Genomic DNA, 24,904 nt, shown 5'->3' with positions numbered 1-24,904 from the left:
TGCTCCCGTTCCCCTCATAGCAAGCTGCTTTCTATGGGGGCACTCGGCAATAGGGAGGGGCCAGGAGCGATGGCAGGGGACCTGAGAAGAGGAGGATTTGGGCTGCTCTGCAGCTAATTATGACATGTTTTTTATTCATTTTTTTTTTAATCTGCCTTCGATATCACTTTGACAAATCGAAATAGACCAAATAGGAGAAGTGCATTGTTAGGGTTTACATACACTTAAAGGAAGCTTAAAGTGACCAAAGCAGCAAGTATTTTTTTAACAAAAAAAATATGCAGAACTTTATTTTAAAAAATCATCTGTCAAAAGCAATGTACATAAAATATATCTGTTTCCTATCTGATTTACAACAAATGCAGTCAGCCATAAAACAAACTGGATAAATCTCAGTTCAGCCATATGATAACCTATTACAGCACATCTACCTAGGTACACCCAGATGTCTACATCTCTGTCTCTCTGACTGCAATCAGATTACTGCACAGGTCTGTTAAGCACCGTTGTGGCAGAGCTCTGAATTATAAGGTGCAGATTGGACTGGAAAAATCAAAATTTATGGATAATCCATGAAAAGATCACCAAGAAAATGCTAAATGTATTGTTTGACAAACTATAAAATATGTACCGTTAATAAGTGCACTTGTAACTTTTTCAATTTGACATTTCCGATCAGCTCAAACATTTTTATTTGATATTCTGCTCTCGTGCATTTTAATTGGATCATCAAAGGTCTTGACAATTCAAGTTTTTTAAATATTATCTGTAAAGGCCATGAAGTACCCTCTTCACAGACAGTTATATTCAAGAAAGAATTCTTGGCATCCCCTAATAGGTACATTCTCAATAGGCTTGGCCTTGGTAAGCCAACTGGGGCTGAGCAAGGAGATTCACATCTATAATTTATACCAGGAATTCTTTCTTGTATACAATAGTAGAACACATTCGCCTTTCTCCTCCTACATCCAATACATTTAGCTTTGTAGATGCTTTTAAGCTGAAGGCATGTGCTGCATAGAAGTGACTAGTTTAATCTTCTCAATAGAATGTAGTTCTCATAACCTCATTGCATTTAAATGATGATGTTAATTTTCAATAAAAACTCTTAAAATCACCAAATCTTAACGTTATATGATTCGTTTTGTACTGAACCTATGACAACAGTGGATTTTTTTCTTAAAACAACAGTTTCAAAAACTAGCAATGATCTTCAGGATGGTGGACCTGAATCAACCAGGTATGAAAAGCATCTTAACAGTTACTTCTAAAAAGAGTAAAGGCATTGGTTTTATCTCCTTCCCAATACAATGCACTGGGGACCAAGCATGCTTGTAATATGCCCTGCATCCCTTCACAGCCTTCATTGACCGCTGGGATGCATAATGAGCTGGTAGGTCATAGCTTTGATGTTGGAGCATAAAGAGATGGCAAAGTGACTGAGTCTCTTTAAACTCAATTACCTTCTTCCTATTCCCAGCACTCCCTTGCCACAGCAGCCCTAACCCTATCCAAGCTCTATATTGATTAGGGATGTTCTCCCCCTCTCACATAAAAGTTTTCAGACCTGGTGAATAGCTGCTCAGAAACACTAGGTATTTTGTGGTGGCTCCAATAGAGCAACATAGTAGTGAGGGATGATGGCAAAAGTAAGTAAAGCAGGTCTGGGGTTGGGATCTAAAAAACTCAGAGCCTTGAATGAGCAAAGTGACAGCATCAGAGACTGTTACTTCACCCTTGTGATGTGCCTTCTGATAGTGATGGTGCCTTCTGATAGCCCACATTCCCAGCAAACCATACTTAACTATCTGAGCTCTATCACTGCCACCCACTCTATCAGAGGTTTGCTGTATTGCTGAAATAGAAAGAGGGCTTAGCCAGCTTAGCAGGGAGGCAATTAGGCATCAAAGATGGGTGAGTATACCTGGGTGGAGGGGGCAGCTATCAGGACGCATTACCACTCAGCCTGTGAATAGGCAAAGTGACCTTTTTTCTTCAAGTCAGACTCCTTAGTGTTCTTCCAAGGCACATTTTAAAGAGCTCTATCACCAGCTGATTCTATATGCTGCCTGGCTCTGCATCTGTGGAGCTTCCTTGACTCCGTTATTACTAACACAGTCCCAACTGCAAAGACCTGATTTTCTGTTTGGTTGGGAACAGAGGGGACCCAGGCATTTTAACATTAATTTATACCCAGTCCCAAATCCATATGAACTGTAGATCTGAAGTCTGACTGTGATAAATGAAAACTTTCCCCTGCGCCTGGCTTCAGGAATGTCCATTTTGGTAGCAAGTCTCAAGCCCTGGCCAGAGGGACACACATAGAAGATGGATATGTAGAGGTGGGATGCATCCTGCACCATGAGCAATCCTAGGGCAGACCACAGCTCAAGAAAGTACAGACCCATGGTTGGGGCAAGAAGGTGCCTGGGACATCAGAAATGGTAGGAATCTACCCTGAAATACTTTGTAGCTGTGTACATTGGGGGAGCTGGAAGAGGCAACTCCTTAATTATCGGAATGGGCACTCTTTACAGGGAGGCAACAAAACAGGCCCAATTTTACATCTCTGCCATCCCTTACAGACCAACCCAACTTGACATCCATTCACCCTAGACCCCTCTGCCCCAAGCCAGCATAGAACACAGGCCAAATGGATATCCAGTTAGCTTACCATATTAGGGTCACCCATGACTGTTGGGGTTTATTGGGAACAGAGGTTCACAAGCATTTGTTGGTAAATAGTCAACATAAGCAATTTTAAAGACAATATTGGAAGATCTATTTCTTTCCTGAAATGGTACCATTTCATGATTTTACATGAATTCACTGACTTAACATGAGATTCTAATTTGAAAGTTAGAGCGAACTTTTGAAACCTGATATACTGTACATACTGGAGGGGCCATGTTGGAAAATCTGCTTTCATACTTGTGAAGATGTTACCAAACATGCTCTTGTCTTAAAACTGTTATCAGCATGAAGTACCAGGAGAGTAACAGTCTTTATAGTCCACTTTAGAAATGTTCCACAACTGGCAATAGTTGCAACTGTTATAAAAAGTACGTTTCATACAAAGCAACAGATATTTCTGCCCCAAAACCAAACAATGGTCTCTTTTTCCATAATCCAAGAGGAGTGTAGTCCCATATATGCAACAGGTGCATCAATTTCCTGCTCTGGTTTTTAGGGTGCAGATACTTCTTTGGTTTTGCAAGCTGCAGCGCTGACCCAACAAGGCCATGCTTATCAGGCTGAGCCTACAGAATAGTTGTGCCTACAACAGGCCTCTTTATTTGGTCCATAGTCTCTTTGCCTATTTTTCTCTGCTTGTTAATAGTCTAGAGTCAGTTCTCTGTGTGCATTCATTTCAATGCTAGTGTAGTTCTGTGGCGTTCTGCAGGGGTAAAGGATACAATGGTTAGCCCAGCAATTTAATTCAGAAGCACTATGGAAACACAACCTTGTCTTTCATTATTATTTGTGTTCTGGCATACAACTTCAACTATTTTCAGTATATCCCATAAACCATACTGAAAAGTTAAAGGACAACATACAATGGGGAAAATAATTATTTGATCCCCAGCAGATTTTGTACGTTTGCCAACTTACATAGAAATGAAAAGTCTATCATTTTTATCATAGGTATATTTGAAATGATAGAGACAGAATTTCAACCAAAAACCCAGAAAAAAAACAAATGTTATAAATTCAGTTGCAGTTCAGTAAATTAAATAAGTATTTGACCCCTAAGCAAAACATGACTTAGTACTTGGTGGAGAAGCCCTTGTTGGCAAGCACAGAGGTAAGACGTTTCTTGTAGTTGGTAACCAGGTTTGAACACATCTCAGGAGGGATTTTGGTCCACTCTTCTTTACAGATCTTGTCTAAATCCTTAAGGTTTCTTGGCTGTTGCTTGGGAACTTGAAGTGTCAGCTCCCTCCATATCCATACATTTTCTATGGGATTAAGGTCTGGAGACTGGCTAAGCCACTCCATGACCTTAATGTGCTTCTTCTTGAGCCATTCCTTTGTTGCCTTGCCAGTATGTTTTGGGTCATTGTCATGCTGGAAGACCCATCCACAACCCATCGTCAGTGTTCTGGCTGAGGGAAGAAGGTTCTTACAATACATGGCCCCATTCACTGGCCCCTCAATGAGGCAAAATAGGCCTGTACCTTTAGCAGAGAAACAGCCCCAAAGCGTAATGTTTCCATCTTCATGCTTGACTGTAGGGATGGTGTTCTTAGGGTCATAGTCAGCATTTTTCTTCCTCCAAACACAGCGAGTCGAGTTAATGGCAAAGAGCTAAATTTTGGTCTCCTCTGACCACAGCATTTTCTCCCAATCCTTCTATGAACCATTTAGATGTTCATTGGCAAACTTCAGACGGGCCTGTACATGTGCCTTCTTGAGGAGGGGGACCTTGTGGGCGCTGCAGGATTTCAATCCATGGTGGCTTATTGTGTTACCAATGGTTTGGTGACTGTGGACCCAACTGCCTTGAGATCATTCACAAGCTTCTCCCGTGTAGTTCTGAGCTGATCCCTTACTTTTATCATGATCATCCTTACCCTGTGAGGCAAAATCTTGAATGGAGCTCCAGACCGAGGGCTATTGATGGTTATTTTGTATTTCTTCTATTTGCAAATAATCACTCCAACAGTTGTCTCCTTCTCACCAAGCTTCTCACCAAGCCCATTCCAGCCTTGTTCATGCTTTAAATCTTGTCCCTGACGTCCTTTGACAGCTCTTTGGTCTTGCCCATGATGGTGAGGTTTGAATGGAAGAAAGAGATTCTGTGGACAGGTGTCCTTTATACACATAACGAGTTGTCATTAGGAGCACCTTCCTAAATTGAGAGGACTAATCTGTGTACCACAAGAGCACATACTGTAGCCAGTCTGTGGGAGCCAGAATTATGGTTGGTTGGTAGGGGATCAAATAATTATTTTACTCATTGAATTGCAACTAAATTCATAACATTTGTAACATGTGTTTTTTCTGGATTTTTGGTTGATATTCTACCTCTATCATTTAAAATACACCTATGATAACAATTATAGGCCCTTCATTGCTTTGTAAGTGAGCAAACTTACAAAATCTGCAGGGGATCAAATAATTTTTTTCCCCACTGTAAAATAGAAGACAAAATCGAATAATCTCTGTGGTCTCTGCTGATGCAAAGGAACTCAGGTACTGATTTTGGCAGACATGGCTACTGGTTGGCTCTATCTAGGGTTGCCACCTCATCCCTTTAAAACCGAATACATATTAATTACACAGGTTCTGTGGCTGATTTAGGTGGTAATTAAACTCACTTTGTACCTTATTTTCATTAAATTAGTCTCAGAACCTGTGTAATTTGTATGTGTTTGGGTTTAAAAGGATGAGGTGGCAACCCTAGATCTGTAATGCCCCGTACACACGGTCGGATTTTCCGATGGAAAATGTCCGATCGGAGTGTGTTGTCGGAAATTCCGACCGTGTGTGGGCTCCATCGGACATTTTCCATCGGATTTTCCGACACACAAAGTTGGAGAGCAGGAGATAAAATTTTCCGACAACAAAATCCGTTGTCGGAAATTCCGATCGTGTGTACACAAATCCGACGGACAAAGTGCCACGCATGGTCAGAATAAATAAAGAGATGAAAGCTATTGGCCACTACCCCGTTTATAGTCCCGACGTACGTGTTTTACGTCACCGCGTTCAGAACGATCGGATTTTCCGACAACTTTGTGTGACCGTGTGTATGCAGGACAAGTTTGAGCCAACATCCGTCGGAAAAAATCCTAGGATTTTGTTGTCGGAATTTCCGAACAAAGTCCGACCGTGTGTACGCCCTATTACACCTTCGGTTTCCAAGAATACTTTGGTGGAGATCACAAGAGCAACTTTGTGGTGTAATTTGGCCTAACTAGGCACCAGATGGGTGTGGATTTTCCCTCTTTCCAGAAAAGGGTAGATTTTCCTGTATATTTATTTTCAACATCGTACCATAAATAACATGGGTATGTCAGAACTTAATCTGCTTTCATTTGAAACCCCATAAAAATCTCTACGCATGTTTAATTTACTCAGAAAATCCAGTCGGGATAAATCAACAGCTTACAGTTAGTTTTTTTTTAGATAGCAGCCACCGCCTGAGTAGGAAAGTCTGTTTCCTGCCAGCATGTTGCAAAGAAGGACCATTACTCTCTGTGTGGAAGAAGTGGTCTCTTTGCAGAGGTTCAACTTGCCTAAGGCTCCTTTCACATCATGAATTGCGGGCGGAATCGATTCAAAATCGCGGCTATTTGCGGGACGCCCCTGCATTCCCTGTCACTGCCAACAGCACCCCAATCGCAGTGCGATTTTGCTGCGTTGCGTTGGGCAACAATCGCGGTAAAATCACCCAAACAGAATTGCATGACGCCCAAGTTCTTGTACTTCTTTAGGGCGACAGGCGTCCCGCGATTCTGTTTGCACAATTTTACCGCAATTGTCGCCCAATGAATCGCTCCATGATTGGGGTGCCATTGGAAGTGACAGGGAATGCACAGGCGTCCTACGATTTGCCACTGTTTCGAATTGTGGGCAGAATTGCAGCAATTCCGCCTGTGGTTCGGAACGCCAAGATGTGAACGGAGCCTAATACAATCAGGAAAGTTCATGTGCTTTGCTGGTTGGAGAGCTCTAGTTCTGACCCAGCAGTGGCATGGTGGAACCTCTGCAGAATGACCACTGCTTCCACACAAAGATCAAGGTTCTTCCCTGCACCATGCTGGCAGGGGACAAGCTGACCATTGTAAGCACCCCATCAGTATAATAATTTTTCACAGCTGACACTTTTGCTGCATGTAAAGATGGAGGAATATATAAATAAAGCCTTTGCAAAAAAAAAAAAATAAATAGTGAATACTATCACAACAATTATTAACCCAATACAGTTATCAGACTATAATATATTTTTTACTATAATGGTGTCTTAAAACTGCAACTCTGGCTTATGTGTCTGCTCACCTCTTGCGCAGGTAAATTATAAATCCGACTGCTCCACATATTATTAGCAGCAATAGCAGCACCAGAAGACAGACCTGCCAAACCTTAAAGGATCCTGACAAAAAATAAATAAAACAGGTTAAATAAATATATTTTAGCGGGTTTTAGAAGATGTTCTACACTTCTTGCAGACCAACAGTTCTCATCATTCACATCCAGCACATTCAAAATGAAAGGAGGGCAGGTTACACAATGATTTGGCTGTGCCTGCAGTGCTGTGCTGAGTAATTATGCCAAGCAAATACCTTATATTGCTGTTTGCCCCTGTAATCAGCACTGGATTATCCATTGAGCAAAATAAGCCTGTGCTTAGGGCACAAAGGGAAAGGGGCACCACGGAGTTCTCCCCTAGTTATCATGCCCTCAATGTGGAACTAATAATTTCCTATTAAAAAACTGCCAGCACGCTCTTTATTTTAAATTATTTTTTTCGTATTATAATCCTAAATACCTCCTTTCACAGCGCCACTCTGAAGTCACATGACCTCCCTCTGCTGATCAGCTGATGTCAGAGGGGAATCTCAGCTCCTCCCGATGCTCTCCTTAGATTGAGGAAGGAGAGCGGAGGGGGATCACGTGACCGCAGAGCAGCACTGTGAAAAAATGTATTTAGGATTATAATAAAAAAAAAACACACACACATACAGTTCTTTAGATCTTCATAAAACAGAGAGGATACATGTAATGGGGGTATGTGACCTAATGACCACTTTAACACTCCTTATTAAAGAGGCTAAAGAGATAAAACTGTTTGCATAAAAGAAAAACAGAAACATATTGGGAAGCTATGAGCCTAAATGCAGACGAGGCATGGCCTTGGTCATCTATCATTTCTGTCTGAGCTGTCATCTAGGTTGTATTATAAATAGTCGAGGATTGGATATCTCTCTTTGGCTCCATGTTAAAATCATGTCAGTAGCAGAATGACAGAGGTCAAGGACTCAAGCCAAGTACATGGCTATCCTCCACTTTTAAAGGTCAGGCCTGAAGAGGAAAATAAAAATTAAAGGACCAGATAATATGGAATTTTCATATTCATTTACAAATACTGCCTGTTATTCTTGACAAAGCATTTGGAACTGCAAGTCATTTCTAGCAGGTTTGCACTCTGACATCTATTTCTAGATATAAAATGTATTTAGTGATAGGTAAACCTCCTGATGTATGGTCTCAGCTTATTTTCTTTACATACTGTATGTAACAGGAGTCTATACAGCCTGTTCTGGTTCAGTAACTAATTGATTTCTATCTCATCTCCAGTTCATGTGATATTTTACAGCCAGGAGGCAGAGTTCTGTACTGAAGTTTGACGATGTCAAAGAAAGCGGGTGTCTTAAACTGACCATACATGTGAGAAATTTTCTTGTTCTGCCCTAAATCTATGGATTCCCCTATCCATGCTAAATAGAGTGAAAGGATGAATTCTTTACTGCTGGTAGTTGTATTCTGACCACCAGCACCTGCGGTTGTCAGAATACCCGAACAGAGACGGCAGCTGATTGGCTAAAGTCACTGTTTGGTCAACTTTATTCAGCCAGGCTCTTCATTTACTTAGGCCGGCCATAGACAGAGAAAACGTATTTCTTGCAACCAGTCAGTGTTGATGGAGGAATTGATGTTTGTCTGATGGAGGAGCCATTGTGTGGGATGGAGGAGCCATTGTGTTTTTTGAGCAGGGGAAGCTGTTCGCGCTGGGAGAACGCAGCGATTACTGCTAGCGGCTATAATAGCCGCTAACAATCGCATGTAAAATCCAACAGGCTGGTTGTACCCAAGTTGACCAATCGATCAACTTGGATACATTCAGCCTGCCCATACATGGTTCAAACCTCAACCGTCTATGGCTGGCTTAGTCAAAGTTCAAATGGAGGAGCAAGTGACTCAATTCCCTTCTCACTCATGTGCGTGCTCGTGCTTGGTGACTGATCCAGCCCTGTCCACATAAAGAGACATATTGTTACAAAGAGACAATTATCAACCCTATGTAAGCCCTGACTAGAGCAACTCAAAGATAACACAAAGCTCCTGTTCCTTGCCTAAGATGGCTGATGAGAGAAGTAGAGATTAATATGGACAGCTTGGGCAGGGCGTAATAAAGAAAAGGTAAATATATGCTTGCTGGAGGAGGACGGAGTGAAAGAGAGCGGAGTATGGGCTGCTGAAGAAAAGAGAAGAGTGAAGGACAGGTGAGTATGGTCTATTGGAGAAGGGTGGGGTGAAGAAGAGGTGAGTATGGGCTGCTGGGGAAGGGTGGAGTGAAGAAGAGGTGAATATGGGCTGCTGGGGAAGGGTAGTGTGAAGAAGAGGCGAGTGTGGGCATCTGGGGAAGGGTGGAGTGAAGGAGAGGTGAGTATGGGCTGATGGGGAAGGGTCGAGTGAAGTAGAGGTGAGTATGGGCTGATGGGGAAGGGTGGAGTGAAGGAGAGGTGAGTATGGGCTGCTGGAGAAGGGTGGAGTGAAGGAGAGGTGAGTATGGGCTGATGGGGAAGGGTCGAGTGAAGTAGAGGTGAGTATGGGCTGATGGGGAAGGGTGGAGTGAAGGAGAGGTGCGTATGGACTGTTGAAAAGGGTGGAGTGAAGTAGAGGCAAGTATGGGCTACTGGAGAAGGGAAGAGTGAAGGAGAGGTAATAATGGGCTAATGGGGAAGGGTAGAGTGAAGGAGAGGTGAGTATGGACTGCTGGGGAAGGGTGGAGTGAAGTAGAGGTGAGTATGGGCTGCTAGGGAAGGGTGGAGTGAAAAGAGGTGAGTTTCAACAGCTGGGGAAGGGTGGAGTGAAGTAGAGGTGAATATGGGCTGCTGGGGAAGGGTAGTGTGAAGAAGAGGCGAGTGTGGGCATCTGGGGAAGGGTGGAGTGAAGGAGAGGTGAGTATGGGCTGATGGGGAAGGGTCGAGTGAAGTAGAGGTGAGTATGGGCTGATGGGGAAGGGTGGAGTGAAGGAGAGGTGAGTATGGGCTGCTGGGGAAGGGTGGAGTGAAGGAGAGGTGAGTATGGGCTGATGGGGAAGGGTCGAGTGAAGTAGAGGTGAGTATGGGCTGATGGGGAAGGGTGGAGTGAAGGAGAGGTGCGTATGGACTGTTGAAAAGGGTGGAGTGAAGTAGAGGCAAGTATGGGCTACTGGAGAAGGGAAGAGTGAAGGAGAGGTAATAATGGGCTAATGGGGAAGGGTAGAGTGAAGGAGAGGTGAGTATGGACTGCTGGGGAAGGGTGGAGTGAAGTAGAGGTGAGTATGGGCTGCTAGGGAAGGGTGGAGTGAAAAGAGGTGAGTTTCAACAGCTGGGGAAGGGTGGAGTGAAGTAGAGGTGAATATGGGCTGCTGGGGGAGGGTGGAGTGAAGAGGAGGCGAGTATGGACTGCTGGGGAAGGGTGGAGTCAAGAGTAGGTGAGTATGGGCTGCTTGGGAAGGGTGGTGTGAAGAAAAGGTGAGTATGGGCTGCTGGGGAAGGGTGGAGTGAGGAAGAGATGAGTATGAGCTGCTAGGGAAGGGTGGAGTGAAGAAGAGGTGAGTATGGGCTGCTTGGGAAGGGTGGTGTGAAGAAAAGGTGAGTATGGGCTGCTAGGGAAGGGTGGAGTGAAGAAGAGGTGAGTATGGCTGCTAGGGAAGGGTGGAGTGAAGAAGAGTTGAGTATGCTCTGCTGGGGAAGGGTGGAGCGAGGAAGAGATGAGTATGAGCTGCTAGGGAAGGGTGGAGTGAAAAAGTGGCTAATATGGACTGCTGGGGAAGGGAAGAGTGAAGGAGAGGCGAGTATGGGCTGATGGGGAAGGGTGGAGTGAAGAAGAGGTGAGTGTGGGCTGATGGGGAAAGGTGGAGTGAAGGAGAGGTGAGTATGGGCTGATGTGGAAGGGTGGAGTGAAGAAGAGATGAGTATGGCTGCCAGGGAAGGGTGGAGTGAATAAGAGATTAGTATGAGCTGCTAGGGAAGTTTGGAGTGAAGAAGAGGTGAGTATGGGCTGCTAGGGAAGGGTGGAGTGAAGAAGAGGTGAGTATGGGCTGCTTGGGAAGGGTGGTGTGAAGAAGAGGTGAGTATGCACTGCTGGGGAAGGGTGGAGAGAGGAAGAGATGAGTATGAGCTGCTAGGGAAGGGTGGAGTGAAGAAGAGGTGAGTATGGGCTGCTTGGGAAGGGTGGTGTGAAGAAAAGGTGAGTATGGGCTGCTGGGGAAGGGTGGAGTGAAGAAGAGGTGAGTATGGCTGCTAGGGAAGGGTGGAGTGAAGAAGAGTTGAGTATGCTCTGCTGGGGAAGGGTGGAGCGAGGAAGAGATGAGTATGAGCTGCTAGGGAAGGGTGGAGTGAAGAAGAGGTGAGTATGGGCTGATGGGGAAGGTTGGAGTGAAGGAGAGGTGAGTATGGGCTGATGGGGAAGGGTGGAGTGAAGGAGAAGTGATTATGGACTGCTGGGTAGGTTAAGCTAACTTGTTGCTTTGACCTGCATGAGCAAAGAACAGGTCTGCTTTAAGTTATATTATGTACACACACACACTTTTCTACTCCCCTTCCCTATCACCTAATATGCAGGGCTGTCTACAACCTACCAGAAGCACCAGACATCCTTCAGTTGTCAGTGTCAGGACATGTGGTTGCTGTTAAAAGACAGGGGCTCTATTCACTGCTTGAATATCTGTCTGTGAAAACTCCCAGTGCTATGACTGTGCCAAGGTGCAAGGGGTGAAGGAGATCCCTTTGGTTTGGTTCTTAAAGGTAAAATCCATTCAAACATGAAAGCTTTGCATTAATTCAAAGTCATGGCCCGCTAACTACCTCAAAAACTACTTCTGGGCAGATGTGTACATTTGTTACCTTGTCTCTTTTCCACCATTAGGCATCCTGTAAAAGACCCAAGAGATTTGTCTTGGAAGGCAAAGACCTGAGAATGATTGACAAGGTCATTGTTCCATCTATGTATAAGGGGTTGGTCACTGTAAGTACTCAAGATGTCAGCGGAGAGGGACAGCTTGTCCTGCATACACATGACATTCAGTTCTAAGGGAAGAGAATTAAAGATTGGGTTCAGAAACAAGTATTCAAATAACAGTAGCTGTTTTCTAAAAAAAAAAAATGGAGGATGCTGTGTTAATTGCATTAGCCAATCAGACAAAAGCTGTATTTTTTTTTATTAATCAGTCATATTATTTTTTGTAGCTCTGGATAGAGTGGGTTTCTGTGTCCCTGTCAGTGAAATATACACTCTCACCAGGACTTAATTTTAGGGAAAATCCAAAATATTGAGTTGTCACCAGATTGGTAATGAAGGTTAAGTCTTTAGGTGGAGATCCATGTACTCGTGATAACTGTCTAGAGGGGATTTTCAGCACTTCGTCTGTCTATTTATCTTTAATTTTTTTAATAAATAACATTTTTATTAAAGATTTTAGAAAAGAGGATACATACACTGTGTACATAGCTCAAATTTTACAATCCAATTTCATTTCTCTTCTTATTGTGCATATAGGACAGAAAGTCAAGGGGGCACAGATGGCAGAAAAACTTGCAGGGGTTTTAATCATTTCTTACTCAAAAAATGGCTTCAGATATACAGTACGTTAAGCATAGGAGAATATTGTATAAACTATAGTTAAAAAGTTTCCTTTTTTGCATGGTAATTATAGCGGCATGCCATAGGCCAGATTGGCCAGGATCCCCCCATGTTGAGTAGAGAGGTATGTCATAATAGGGAATAGGGGTGGTAGGCAGAGAGGTCCGAAACAATCAGCAATTACTATTTTAACAGAGGCTGCCTCCTATTAAGCCTTCCTCCAGCTGCCACAAAAGGTTGACCAAGTTTGAAAGCCTACATCTAATTAGGTCGCAGGTCTCTACTGGTAGTGGAAGCCCATAAGTATGCATCGTGGGTTGCATTAATGGCTCCTAGCAACCATGAATCGAGGGTGCACAGATGGTGACACAACTACTTTCATGAACTTCTGACATTTGCAAAACCACAATCAGGGATAAATAAGTGTTAATTCTGCTTTGGGCCCCTAGACAACGTCTTTGATCATCGTACACGCAAGATGACCCTGAATATAAGACATTTTTGTTTCTGAAAGGCAGGATTAGGAGGGTACTAACCTTGTATATATGAAGGAGGTACAGTACACGAACAGTGATTTTCAATGGAATGGCTTAGCAGGATTTTTATTCTGTCCAGTGTAGAAGGCTCCATTGTCATCCATTCAGAGCAATCTAGTAGCAAGATAGCAGATGTTTTAAGTCTGACACATATCTACTCTACAACAACTTTTTACAAACAATTGCAGGTTCCAATGTAGGAAAACAAAGTGGCTGCCATATTACCTAGGTTGGAGTCCTTCATACACAGGTCAAGCTTTATCGAGGTGACTGTGGAGGGACATATGTTTTCTGAGCCAGGGCTGGGTTGTTGTACAGGCAGTAGTGCAGTAGAGGATCCATCGGAGAGACTACAACGGCTTATTGACACTAACCTAAAATAACACAAAAGAGGCCTTGTAGCAATGACACTACAGAATTGAAAAGGGATTATAATTGGAGGCACCTAAAAATCATTAAAGCTGAAGTTTAGGTCTTCCCATTTTTATTTAGTTACATTGGTCCAGGTTACAACATTGGTTACATTGGTACATCAACAGGATACGCAAGTTGGAAATCACTGTAGTAGACACAGCTAGTACAGTAAAGTAATCTCAACTAGCTTTTGTGTCCCGTGCCGAGCAGCTACCCTTCTGCTTACTGAACACAGTAGGTAGCCCAATAGGCATGGGCACCATTCAGATAGAACTCTGCATTTTCTTAACTAATGCAAAATGTTCTCTGATTGGACAATGTGGAAATGGTGGCATCACCCCCTCTCAACCCTGTCCAATCAGAGAAAGCCTTGTATTCATTTAGAGAATGCAAAGTGCTCCTTAAATAGCACCTGTGCCTAGCAAAAGACCTCCTGCATTCACAATGCAGCAGGGCAGCTGCTCGGTGCAGGACCATGATAGTGGTGCCTACTACAGTGATTTCCAGCTTCCACAGAGATCCTATAGGTATGGTACACACATATTTACATTGCTCCAGGCTGGATCAATGTAACTATGTAAAACTTACTTCAAGTATTTATAGAAATATTTTACAGGGTTTCAGATACCAGGTCAACAAGGCTACTCTGTAACAATGTTCTTTTAGCTTTGAACACCCGTTCCGTGAGTGTCACTGCTGCCCACAGCAACCAATCAGATTCCAGTTGTCATTATTTTCATATGTAACAATTCTGAAAGGAAAACTATGACTGCTTCAACCTTGACTTTTCTGTCAGGCAAGAGACTTTTAACACACAAGCACAACAGCACAAGCAAATTCTTGTTTTCAGAGCAGGTGTTCCCATTGGAAGACTTCCCCTCACCTCTTATTATTATGGTCATAATTGTAACATTTGGGATTTTTCATCACCTGCTATCTTGGTGACAGTGGTCACTAGGACAACTAGAGGAGGTGAGGCTGGGTTTACACCTCCGACGGATGCGGCTCGCAGCAGGGGTCCGGTACGTCCCTGTTCTCCTTTTCAGGGACGAATCAGGGACGAGTTTTTGCCTGAATTCGGCCCTGAAACAGAGCCAAAGACGCACAGCATTCCTGTGCAAGCCGCTCCGCAGCCGCAACAGAGATATGTGACCCGGCTCCAGTGGCGTTGCTAGACGGGGCGGGGGGTGCGGTCCGCACCGGGTGCCACCCACTGGAGGGGTGACACCATCCCGAGCAGGGACGATCCTGGACGGGGTGCAGTGCACCCAGGCGCCACAGAGGTGGGGGCGCTGAAGCGCCAGAGTGCTCCCCTCCCTTCTCCTCTTCCTTGTCCGTAGGCGGCTCTCTGCTGATCGCCGCCTCGACCTGCCGAGTGTCGAAGCCCATCCCCCGTCCCTCCTCCTGTCAGAGGAGGAGAGCGAAATTAGATCGGAGCGGCTGTCTCTGTGTGAGAGACCAGCCGCGCAATGACGTGACTGACGTCACTGGGGGGGCGTGCCCAACGTGTTCCACTTCAGACAGTTCTCCTCCTCCGACCTCCCTGACGCATGCTTCCCAAGCCTGACACACTTCACCCGGGCAGCGCGGCTGCATACTGTCCTCTCCTCTCCAGCTGCCGCCCGGGTGTTTTAAGTTAACCTAATGTGGGGGGGGGGGTGGTTTGTCCTGGGGGTCTATAGTAATGTAGGGGGAGGGGTTTGTCCTGGGGGGTCTATAGTAATGTAGGGGGGGTGGTTTGTCCTGGGGGGGTCTATACTAATGTAGGGGGAGGGGTTTGTCCTGGGGGGGTCTATAGTAATGTAGGGGGGGTGGTTTGTCCTGGGGGGGTCTATACTAATGTAGGGGGGGTGGTTTGTCCTGGGGGGTCTATAGTAATGTAGGGGGGGTGGTTTGTCCTGGGAGGTCTATAGTAATGTAGGGGGGGTGGTTTGTCCTGGGGGGGTCTATACTAATGTAGGGGGGTGGTTTGTCCTGGGGGGTCTATAGTAATGTAGGGGGGGTGGTTTGTCCTGGGGGGGTCTATACTAATGTAGAGGGAGGGGTTTGTCCTGGGGGGTCTATAGTAATGTAGGGGGGGTGGTTTGTCCTGGGGGGGTCTATAGTAATGTAGGGGGGGTGGTTTGTCCTGGGGGGGTCTATAGTAATGTAGGGGGAGGGGTTTGTCCTGGGGGGTCTATAGTAATGTAGGGGGGGTGGTTTGTCCTGGGGGGGGTCTATAGTAATGTAGGTAGGGGTGGTTTGTCCTGGGGGTCTATACTAATGTAGGGGGGGTGGTTTGTCCTGGGGGGGTCTATACTAATGTAGGGGGGGTGGTTTGTCCTGGGGGGGTCTATACTAATGTAGGGGGAGGGGTTTGTCCTGGGGGGGTCTATAGTAATGTAGGGGGGTGGTTTGTCTTGGGGGGTCTATACTAATGTAGGGGGGTGGTTTGTCCTGGGGTCTATACTAATGTAGGGGGGGGTGGTTTGTCCTGGGGGGGTCTATACTAATGTAAGGGGGGTGGTTCGTCCTGGGGGGGTCTATACTAATGTAGGGGGAGGGGTTTGTCCTGGGGGAGTCTATAGTAATGTAGGGGGGTGGTTTGTCTTGGGGGGTCTATACTAATGTAGGGGGGTGGTTTGTCCTGGGGGGGTCTATACTAATGTAAGGAGGGGTGGTTTGTTCTGGGGGTGGTCTATACTAATGTAAGGAGGGGTGGTTTGTTCTGGGGGTGGTCTATACTAATGTAGGGGGGTGGTTTCCTCCTGGGGGGGTCTATACTACTGTAAGGAGGGGTGGTTTGTTCTGGGGGTGGTCTATACTAATGTAGGGGGGTGGTTTGTCCTGGGGGGTCTGTACTAATGCAGGGGGTGGTTTGTCGGGGGATCTGTACTAATAGGGCGGGGTGGTTTGTTCTGGGGGGGTCTGTACTAATGCAGGGGGGTGGTTTGTCGGGGGATCTGTACTAATAGAGGGGGGTGGTTTGTTCTGGGGGGGTCTGTACTAATAGAGGGGGGTGGTTTGTTTGGGGGGGGTCTGTACTAATAGAGGGGGGGTGATTTGTTATGGGGGGTCTGTACTAATGGAGGGGGGGTGGTTTGTTCTGGGGGGTCTGTACTAATAGAGGGGGGTGGTTTGTCCTGAGGGGGTCTATACTGATGGGAGGTCTGTACTGAGAGAGGGGTTTATACTTAGTGGGGGGTCTGCACTTAGTGGAGGGGGGGTCTGTACTGAGGGGCGACTATAGTTGGTGGAGGGGGTGACACCATGTTTTACCGCACTGGGTGACACCAACCCTAGTGACGCCACTGCCCGGCTCCATAGAGAGCCGGTCACAATCTCCTGTCATGGGAATTGGATGCGGGGTATGAACCCAGCCTTAAATCTCCCCAGTCCAGTCTATCAAACACCAAACAAAAATGAATAAAAGTGTGCTTTGTATTACTCACCAGTGTTCTCCATACAATATGGTGGACAGTGTATTTAGGCTTCTGAGAACATCAGACGGTGTGCTACTTTCCCACGTATAAACAAATGCATCCACAAAATCCTTTTGGTTCAAGGCGGACCCAATAGGAAATGATTCAGGGTTTCCCTTATAGAGAGCTAAGGCCTCAGAACTGAGGGTGTATGGCCTGGACAAAACAGGGAGCTGCTGATCTACAGATAGACAGCAAGAGAAAATGCAGAAGGTCAATTGTATTATATTTAATGTATGTATCTTTAAAATGTGTTTTCAGACTGATGATCATATATTTTTCTATATTTATTTCTTCTATGACAGCTGTGCTTTAATAAAACCCTTTAAGCTGGCCTTACGCTCATCAAATTTCACCCAGTTCCTGCTGAATCTGCCAAAATGCATTCCACATGTGTCCCTGTCAGCAACATCTGCATCATCAAAAGTCAATTTTTCAAACTACTTTTGTCTAAGGAGCTGGGTGAAAAATTGTCGGCTGAACGGCACCTGCGTCCAATCAGATAGCTGCAGCAGGAGATTCGTCCATCCGCTCTATTGTGTGTGGATGGAGGAATCTGTTACATTTTGTTCATTCAGCCCACAAGTTGAACAAAACAAACCAAATTGTTATGGCCAGACATTTTTTTTTAAGTTTTAAGCTCACCAAACAAGTTACAATCTGACTGTACAACCTCCTTTAAGCTGGCCATTGAAGGATCGAATCTCAGCCAGTTCAGCAGGGACCAGCCGAGATTCAAACCATCTATGGGCAGGCTGAATATATCCAAGTCATTTCATTGGGTACAACCAGCATGTTGAATTTTCTGCATGTGACTATTGCCAGCAGGATTATTGGCATTGCGTTCTCCCAGCAGGGACAGCTCCCCTCGCCCCCACAAAACCCCCCCCCCCCCGCGCGCCGGGAGAACACAGCTCCCCACGCCCCCACTACCCCCCAACCCCTGGGAGAACGCAGCTCCCCCCGCCCCCCGCAACACCCCACCCCTGCCAGGAGAACACAGCTCCCCCCGCAACACCCCACCCCTGCCGGGAGAACACAGCTCCCCACGCCCCCATAACAACCCCCCTGCTGGGAGAACTCAGCTCCCCACGCCATCCCCCCCCCCCCCCCGCCAAGAGAACATAATAGCTCTGTGGGAGGAAGTCAGTGGTGATGGTGGTATTGAGTGATTTTCTTTACTGCAACCTGTGGTTGCAGAAAAGAAAATTACACCATCTATGGCCTGCCCTAGGGTCACCATATAATCTGGCCATACAACCTTTGTACAATTAACCTTGGATTTACCAAAACTCTGTAATCTCAAGACCTACCTAAATTATCCAATCAATTTGTATTAAATTAGAGAGACTCTTGCACAACATAGTTGTTGGTTGTTAGTAGAGCTAAGGGAAATTGTAACAGGTGTGGTTATCTTAAGATCTACCAAAAACAACTCTATGTTGTACAAGGGCTTCCCTGATTGGACGAATCTAAAGAAGATTGTAGGGCGTGAGCAATACATACGTAGATCAATGAGGATGGATTTACTGTATACTTCTCAAGGTATGCGATTTTAAAAAAATAAATTTATTTCTTTGTATATTTTCTTTTCATTATGCTCCTGAAAACTGCTGTGTGTATTACACATGTAGGTTCCGCTACCTGCTTAGAACAGTACAGTGATTGTTCCGTACTGTTGCGTTGGCTCGATGCAAGTCTATTAGTTATAACAGACTAATATAAACAATATTGGAAGGCTTATCCTGTAACTTATTCAGCAAAAGTGCTCATTGCATTGTCTGACATATAGACAGCCACTAGACTACAAATCTCAAACTTCTGTATGAGATAGACTCATGAAAATATAGAATAGCAAGCATGTAAAAAATGTCATATTAAAATGACCTTCACTGTAGCAATGATTATTGCAAATATGTTAGAGTTTTCCTTTAATGTAAGACCTCAGAAGAGAAACCAATACATGATATGAGTACTGTATATGTGCAGCTGGTGCCCATCAGCTCAGCACAGTGCGAGCCAGCCAATAGGATGTCAGCTGGATGGCTGTCCTGGCCGTTACCCAACACAGCACTAAGAATAGCACAGCGTGCAGAGTGTACCTAATACCTGATACTGCAATTCTGGATAATCCCCCCACTCTGTGCCATTCTTCCATATGTCACTTCTTACAAGTCTTGCATCCATCTACTGTATAGGATTCATAAGACCTCTGAATGCAAAGGATGGTGATTTCTCCTATTAATTAGCAGCACGGTCTTCTTTAACCCATTTACGACCTCTATATGCAAATATGAGGCAGCAGGCGGGTGTGCCTTAACACCCAGCCACCACATACCCTATATTACCAAAAGTATTGGGACGCCTGCCTTTACCCGCACATGAACTTTAATGGCTTCCCAGTCTTAGTCCGTAGGGTTCAATATTGAGTTGGCCCACCCTTTACAGCCATAACAGCTTCAACTCTTCTGGGAAGGCTGTCCACAAGGTTTAGGAGTGTGTCTATGGGAATGTTTGAACATTCTTCCAGAAGCGCATTTGTGAGGTCAGTCACTGATGTTGGATGAGAAGGCCTGGCTTGCAGTCTCCACTCTAATTCATCCTAAAGGTGTTCTATCGGGTTGAGGTCAGGACTCTGTGCAGGCCAGTCAAGTTCCTCCACCCCAAACTCGCTCACCCATGTCTTTATGGGCCTTGTTTGTGCACTGGTGGGCAGTCATGTTGGAACAAGAAGGGGCCAACCCTAAACTGTTAACACAAAGTTGGGAGCATGAAATTGTCCAAAATGTCTTGGTATGCTGACACCTTAAGAGTTCCCTTCACTGAAACTAAGGGGCCAAGCCCAACCCCTGAAAAACAACCCCACACCATAATCCCCCCTCCACCAAATGATTTGGACCAGTGCACAAAGCAAGGTCCATAAAGACATGGATGAGCGAGTTTGGGGTGGAGGAACTTGACTGGCCTGCACAGAGACCTGGCCTCAACCCAATAGAACACTTTTGGGGTGAATTAGAGCGAAGACTGCGGGCCAGGTCTTCTCATCCAACATCAGTGCCTGACCTCACAAATGAGCTTCTGGAAGAATGGTCAAACATTCCCATAGACACACTCCTAAACCTTGTGGACAGCCTTCCCAGAAGAGTTGAAGCTGTTATAGCTGCAAAGGGTGGGCCAACTCAATATTGAACCCTACAGACTAATGCTGGCCATACACTATACAGAAAATCGGCCGAACCCATTTTCGAAAAACGAACGTTCGACCGTGACCGCAAACGATCGTGCCATCATATAATGTCCAATAATCTGTTCAGTGGACATGAATAAATAATTTTGTGTTCGTTTTTTTACATATACCTAGTGCAGGCAGTTCGGACGGGAAACACATTAACCTTGCAATTTATCGTACGTTCGGCAGAAATTTTCCAAACATGCCGTTCGTTTTTTTTCCACAAAAACGTCACAAACGATTATCGATTTGTACCCACTAACTTGCCAAAAAACGAACGAAGTGTCCATACGAACGATTTTTCGGCCGATTTTTCGTATAGTGTATGGACAGCATTAGACTGGGATGCCATTAAAGTTCATTTGCGTGTAAAGGCAGGCGTCCCAATACTTTTGACAGCATAGTGTTTATATGTCACCAACAGCTCGTGGTCACATACTGACGATCAGGATTTTGGTAAAATTGGCTCCCAATGACACCAGTACTGTGCAGCCAATATATGTGCAGAAAGACAGGGATTCCCTCTTATCTCTGGGCATCACAGCCCATTTAAAGCACTGGCTGTGACTGGCATAAAGGGCTTAACTTGTCAATTCTAGTTTAACAAAACTATTTAGGTTAAAAAAATAAAAAATTAAAATCAGCATCCTCAGAGCCCCAAATCTGCATCTGATCAAGAGAATAAAAAACAAAAAACAACAAAAAGGTGTCCAATTTGTTCCAACAGGGAAAAAATATCTTCCAGATCCTTCAGGCAATTGGATATTCTTTGTATCAACAATTTACAGTGTTAGTTCTTATAAATACTTAGGCTAGGTTCACACTATACAGGTGTGAAAAAGCCCGCAAGAAACATGGAAAAGAAGTCTCTGACCCTTTTCCGAAAACATGCTGCACACACAGGTATCAGTGGATGCATTAATAACCCCTTAGCACAGGTGTTATATTATTACACCCCCTCCCCCACATTGGTTGTCAGTGGCATTGAAATATAACCCCTCCCACCCTTTGATGTAAGCTAGTGCACCTACAACATGGGCTCCCATTAGTTGGCCCTTGGGCCCAGGTGACATATATGGACCTTTGGTTTATCCCACTAGGTCGCCCAGTGGACAGTTAGTAAAAATGTCACCTGATCGGACTTTCCCAGCCCATGCCTTTTTGTTATGTTTAATATGCTGTACCCCTGCGTAGGTGAACGGTTGTCAAGTTGTTATGTTCATTACAATAAAAAATGATTGTACCAGAAATGTAACCCCTCCCATGACCACCAATGTGGGGTGGGAGTGGGTTAACTTTCACCAGCATTGCCACAAATACAGAAGTGGGGTGGTGGGTTAAAATTTCACTGCCATGTCGGATGGGGATGCGGTCAGCCTCAGAGATCCAACCCACCTACCTGCCCACTCGACCACCTGGAAGAGAACAGACAGTAGGGCAGTGGTCATCAACCCTGTCCTCAGGGCCCACTAACAGGCCAGGTTTGCAAGATAACTGAAATACATCACAGGTGATATCATTTGCTGCTCAGTAATTGCAGTAGTATTCTAGTCTGCATCTCCCCAAGGTAATACATAAAACCTGGCCTGTTAGTGGGGGCCCTGAGGACAGGGTTGATGACCACTGCAGTAGGGGAATGGGACTGCAGCAGGCTGGAATTGAGGAAGGGGTTTACCTTGCCATGAGGACCAATGCATGGTCCACAAAACAGAATCCCAAGGCTTCCTTGTGAAGGGGCACCCCCGCTCAATCGAGTGAGGGGAAGACTTTGGTGGTTTTCAGAAACTTGGCAAAAGGAAATCCAAGACAAATGGGTCCTCTCTGTGGTAGCCCTGGGCTATAAACTAGAGTTCCAAGAATGTCCACCATCTCCTTTTCTAAGATCAAACGTTCCCAAGGACCCAGTAAAGAAAAAGTCCTTGTTTCTGGCACTGGACCGGTTAAGGTCTCAGGGAGTAATAATAGAGGTCCCCTCAGAAGAGAGGGACATGGGGTTTTATTCAGATCTCTTTACGGTACCAAAACCAAATGGAGATGTCAGACCCATTCTAGATTCTGTTCTGAATGACAGGAGTGACCGCAGTGTCACTCCTGTCATTCAGGTAGCTAGACAGCTGTGTGCTCATCTGCTCTCAGAGCCCGCTCTCCACATAGCATCTCTGCACCCAGGGCACATGTCCCTCCTGCCTGCGCCTTGTCCCAGCCCTGATATGCAGATAAACTCTTTTCAGTCAATGGATCATACAAAATCAAATAATAAAAAAAAAAAAGAATACGCAAACACCACGTACCACCTGTGCCATTGGTGCTGATCACGTACAGTCCACTGTCTCTAATAACGCCTTGCACACCAATCTTCTCAAAAATCTTTCCTTCCCTATTGTACATGACCAGAGTGTAATCCCGGATGCGTCCTCCGGCAGGTCCCTTTAGCTCAATGAAGCTATATGGCTCAGATCCGCGCATTACCCCCACTTCACTGATCAGCAGAGTCATAGGGGAGGTAGGGGTAGCAGGCTGAGAGGACGTTCTGGGTCTGGAGGTGCCAAATGGGATTATATTTGGAGCTTCACAGTCATTCTTAGTAAGGGGGGTGATCTTGGTGATCTGCAAAAAAAAAAGTTATGTTATATGCATATTAAAGGGGGGCTGTACTGAGAAAATGACAGAAGCTGCCGATGTCCACAACCTAAAAAAATGCAAATCTGGCTGTTTTTTAATACAGTGGTGGCAAACAAGCAAACAGCTACAGCAATCAAAACAAAATTAGAACTCAGGATTGCTCAGGATATTTTTTCTGGGCCAGAAAATATTGAAGCCTTTCGGATCAGTATAACAAGCATGTAGCCAGCATTTTCAAAAGGAGTGTGCATTCAATACATTCATTAATGACTTTATGCACTCAGGTTTCATCAACTTCATCTTTTTAATAAAAACAAAAAAAAAATGCATTGCCCATTGGTGCCTCCACTTTCCGATCTAGGTGGTCCTCTTTAAGGTTGAAAGACACTCAGGCCTTGGCTGTCATGGACTTGCCCCTGGAGTGTGTCATCATGTTGGCCTAGGCTGGCAGTAGTGCTGCACAGAATGGTGCTCACATATCATTACATACAAGTGAGGACCATACACGTCAAGTAAGGAAAGACAATACACATCATTAAGTGTGAATAAAGACCATATACTGTACATCATTATATGTGAGTAAAGCCACCCATAGATCGAAATTCAGTCCGTGCTGAGCCGACCAAATTTAAATCCATTTATGGGCAATGAGGTTGCACGGAAGTCAATCAGTTCTGTACAGCTGGAAAATTTCCTCTCAATTAGGACTGCAGGCTATAGTCTGTAGCACTGATCTGTGTATTCTGACAGTGGGAAATCTCCCCACTAACAGAATACAATGACTCAGCGGGAGTATTTCCCCATCCACCTTGAATGTATAGATGGTGGAATCGTGTCAGTTTTTTTCTTTCAACCCCGCTGGTTGAATGAAAAAACAGACCCATCTTTGGCCAGTCTTAGGACCATACACATAATTACGTGTGAGTAAGGATCATACATATCATCAAAACCCACCATTGGAGGAGAAGTGGAATTTCATGTCATCAACCAGAAAATTATTGGGTTTCAGGTATGTATAAGGTGAAGTTGGGATTTAAAGAGGTTTTGAACAAGTATGGTAAGTTCTGAAGGATCAGTCCATCCAAAACTGACATTCCAAATAATGGTAGGTGGTGATCTGTCCCACTTCTGTCCACCTTCTCTGGTCCTTAAGAGTAGGCCTTACTTTAGGACTCAAAGGTTGTGTTGGGAGCACAGCTGGAAACTAGAAGGCATATGTATAACTTATAACTAATGCCAATGAGCTATGGAGCAAAGCTTAAACAAAACATCTCATGGGAGAAGCGCAAAGGCTGCCATAGCCTTATGGAAATGCTAGAAGCCTGAATTTCATGCTGACCCTTTTACTTCACTTTTATTTCTCTGACCCAGGACAAATATGCAGTTTAAGGAAAATTGTCGGTCCAGCACCAGATGCATCCAATCACATGTAACCCCTGCTCAGGCATTTTGATATGTGACCTTATTCAATCTTATTTTCTCAACAGATGCTCAACAACAGGAGCAAAGTGTAGTGGAAGAAGAGGAATGCGATTCCTCCTGTTCAAAATGTAATAGAGGCACAATTGAGCAATCATGATTGGGCCCCATGTAAGGGTGGGCCCTGAAGTAGTTGTCCCCCCAACACTCTAAAACAGTAGGGGGAACTCAACACTGATACTCTGTGAGGGTAAATCTGGCCATACACCGTTTTTTATGATTTGCCAGAGGGAGGAATGAAAACAAATGACCAGGTTCCTCCATCTACACAAGCCAGGTGGATGTGTCTTGTCATAAAAAGTCTTATCATAAAATAATCTATCAATAAATGAAATATCTACTTTGGGTTGACAATACTAAAAAAAAAAGTTCAAGCCAGTTTTTTTTTTTTTTTCAATTTGGCTAAGGCAGGGAAGGGTTTGCAATTTTTTTTTCAATTATTTACTTATACCAAAACCCCTGTCAGTTTTTTTTTTTTGGCCATCTGTGTCCCATTGGAGGAGACGTCCCTTTACTTCCCATTCCGTAGACAGAGCAGGAAGTAGCTTTTACTTTGGTGGCCCTTACCAGTCTGCTGTTATAATGTT

The 24,904-nt window shown here is 44.8% G+C and overlaps 1 protein-coding gene across 4 annotated transcripts in view; it reads right to left on the bottom strand.

The window, feature by feature from the left end:
- Positions 1 to 259: 259 nt before the first annotated feature.
- LOC141148849 (uncharacterized) overlaps positions 260 to 24,904 on the bottom strand; it is a 70,814-nt gene continuing 46,169 nt past the window's right edge. For 3 of the 4 annotated variants that reach the window (XM_073636646.1, XM_073636645.1, XM_073636647.1), the window contains 7 exons: positions 22,508 to 22,823; positions 16,958 to 17,168; positions 13,338 to 13,486; positions 13,113 to 13,226; positions 11,841 to 12,023; positions 7,006 to 7,099; positions 260 to 3,397 (listed from right to left, as the gene is read on the bottom strand). In XM_073636646.1, coding sequence (XP_073492747.1) covers positions 3,334 to 3,397; positions 7,006 to 7,099; positions 11,841 to 12,023; positions 13,113 to 13,226; positions 13,338 to 13,486; positions 16,958 to 17,168; positions 22,508 to 22,823 — 1,131 coding nt within the window. In that variant the 3' untranslated portion in view covers positions 260 to 3,333. The remainder of the gene's footprint in view (positions 3,398 to 7,005; positions 7,100 to 11,840; positions 12,024 to 13,112; positions 13,227 to 13,337; positions 13,487 to 16,957; positions 17,169 to 22,507; positions 22,824 to 24,904) is intronic. The other variant, XM_073636648.1, reaches the window with a different exon arrangement.

Source organism: Aquarana catesbeiana, linkage group LG06 (assembly GCF_042186555.1).
Source record: "Aquarana catesbeiana isolate 2022-GZ linkage group LG06, ASM4218655v1, whole genome shotgun sequence".
Classification (NCBI taxonomy): domain Eukaryota; kingdom Metazoa; phylum Chordata; class Amphibia; order Anura; family Ranidae; genus Aquarana; species Aquarana catesbeiana.
This window is presented reverse-complemented; position numbering and strand designations above follow the sequence as displayed.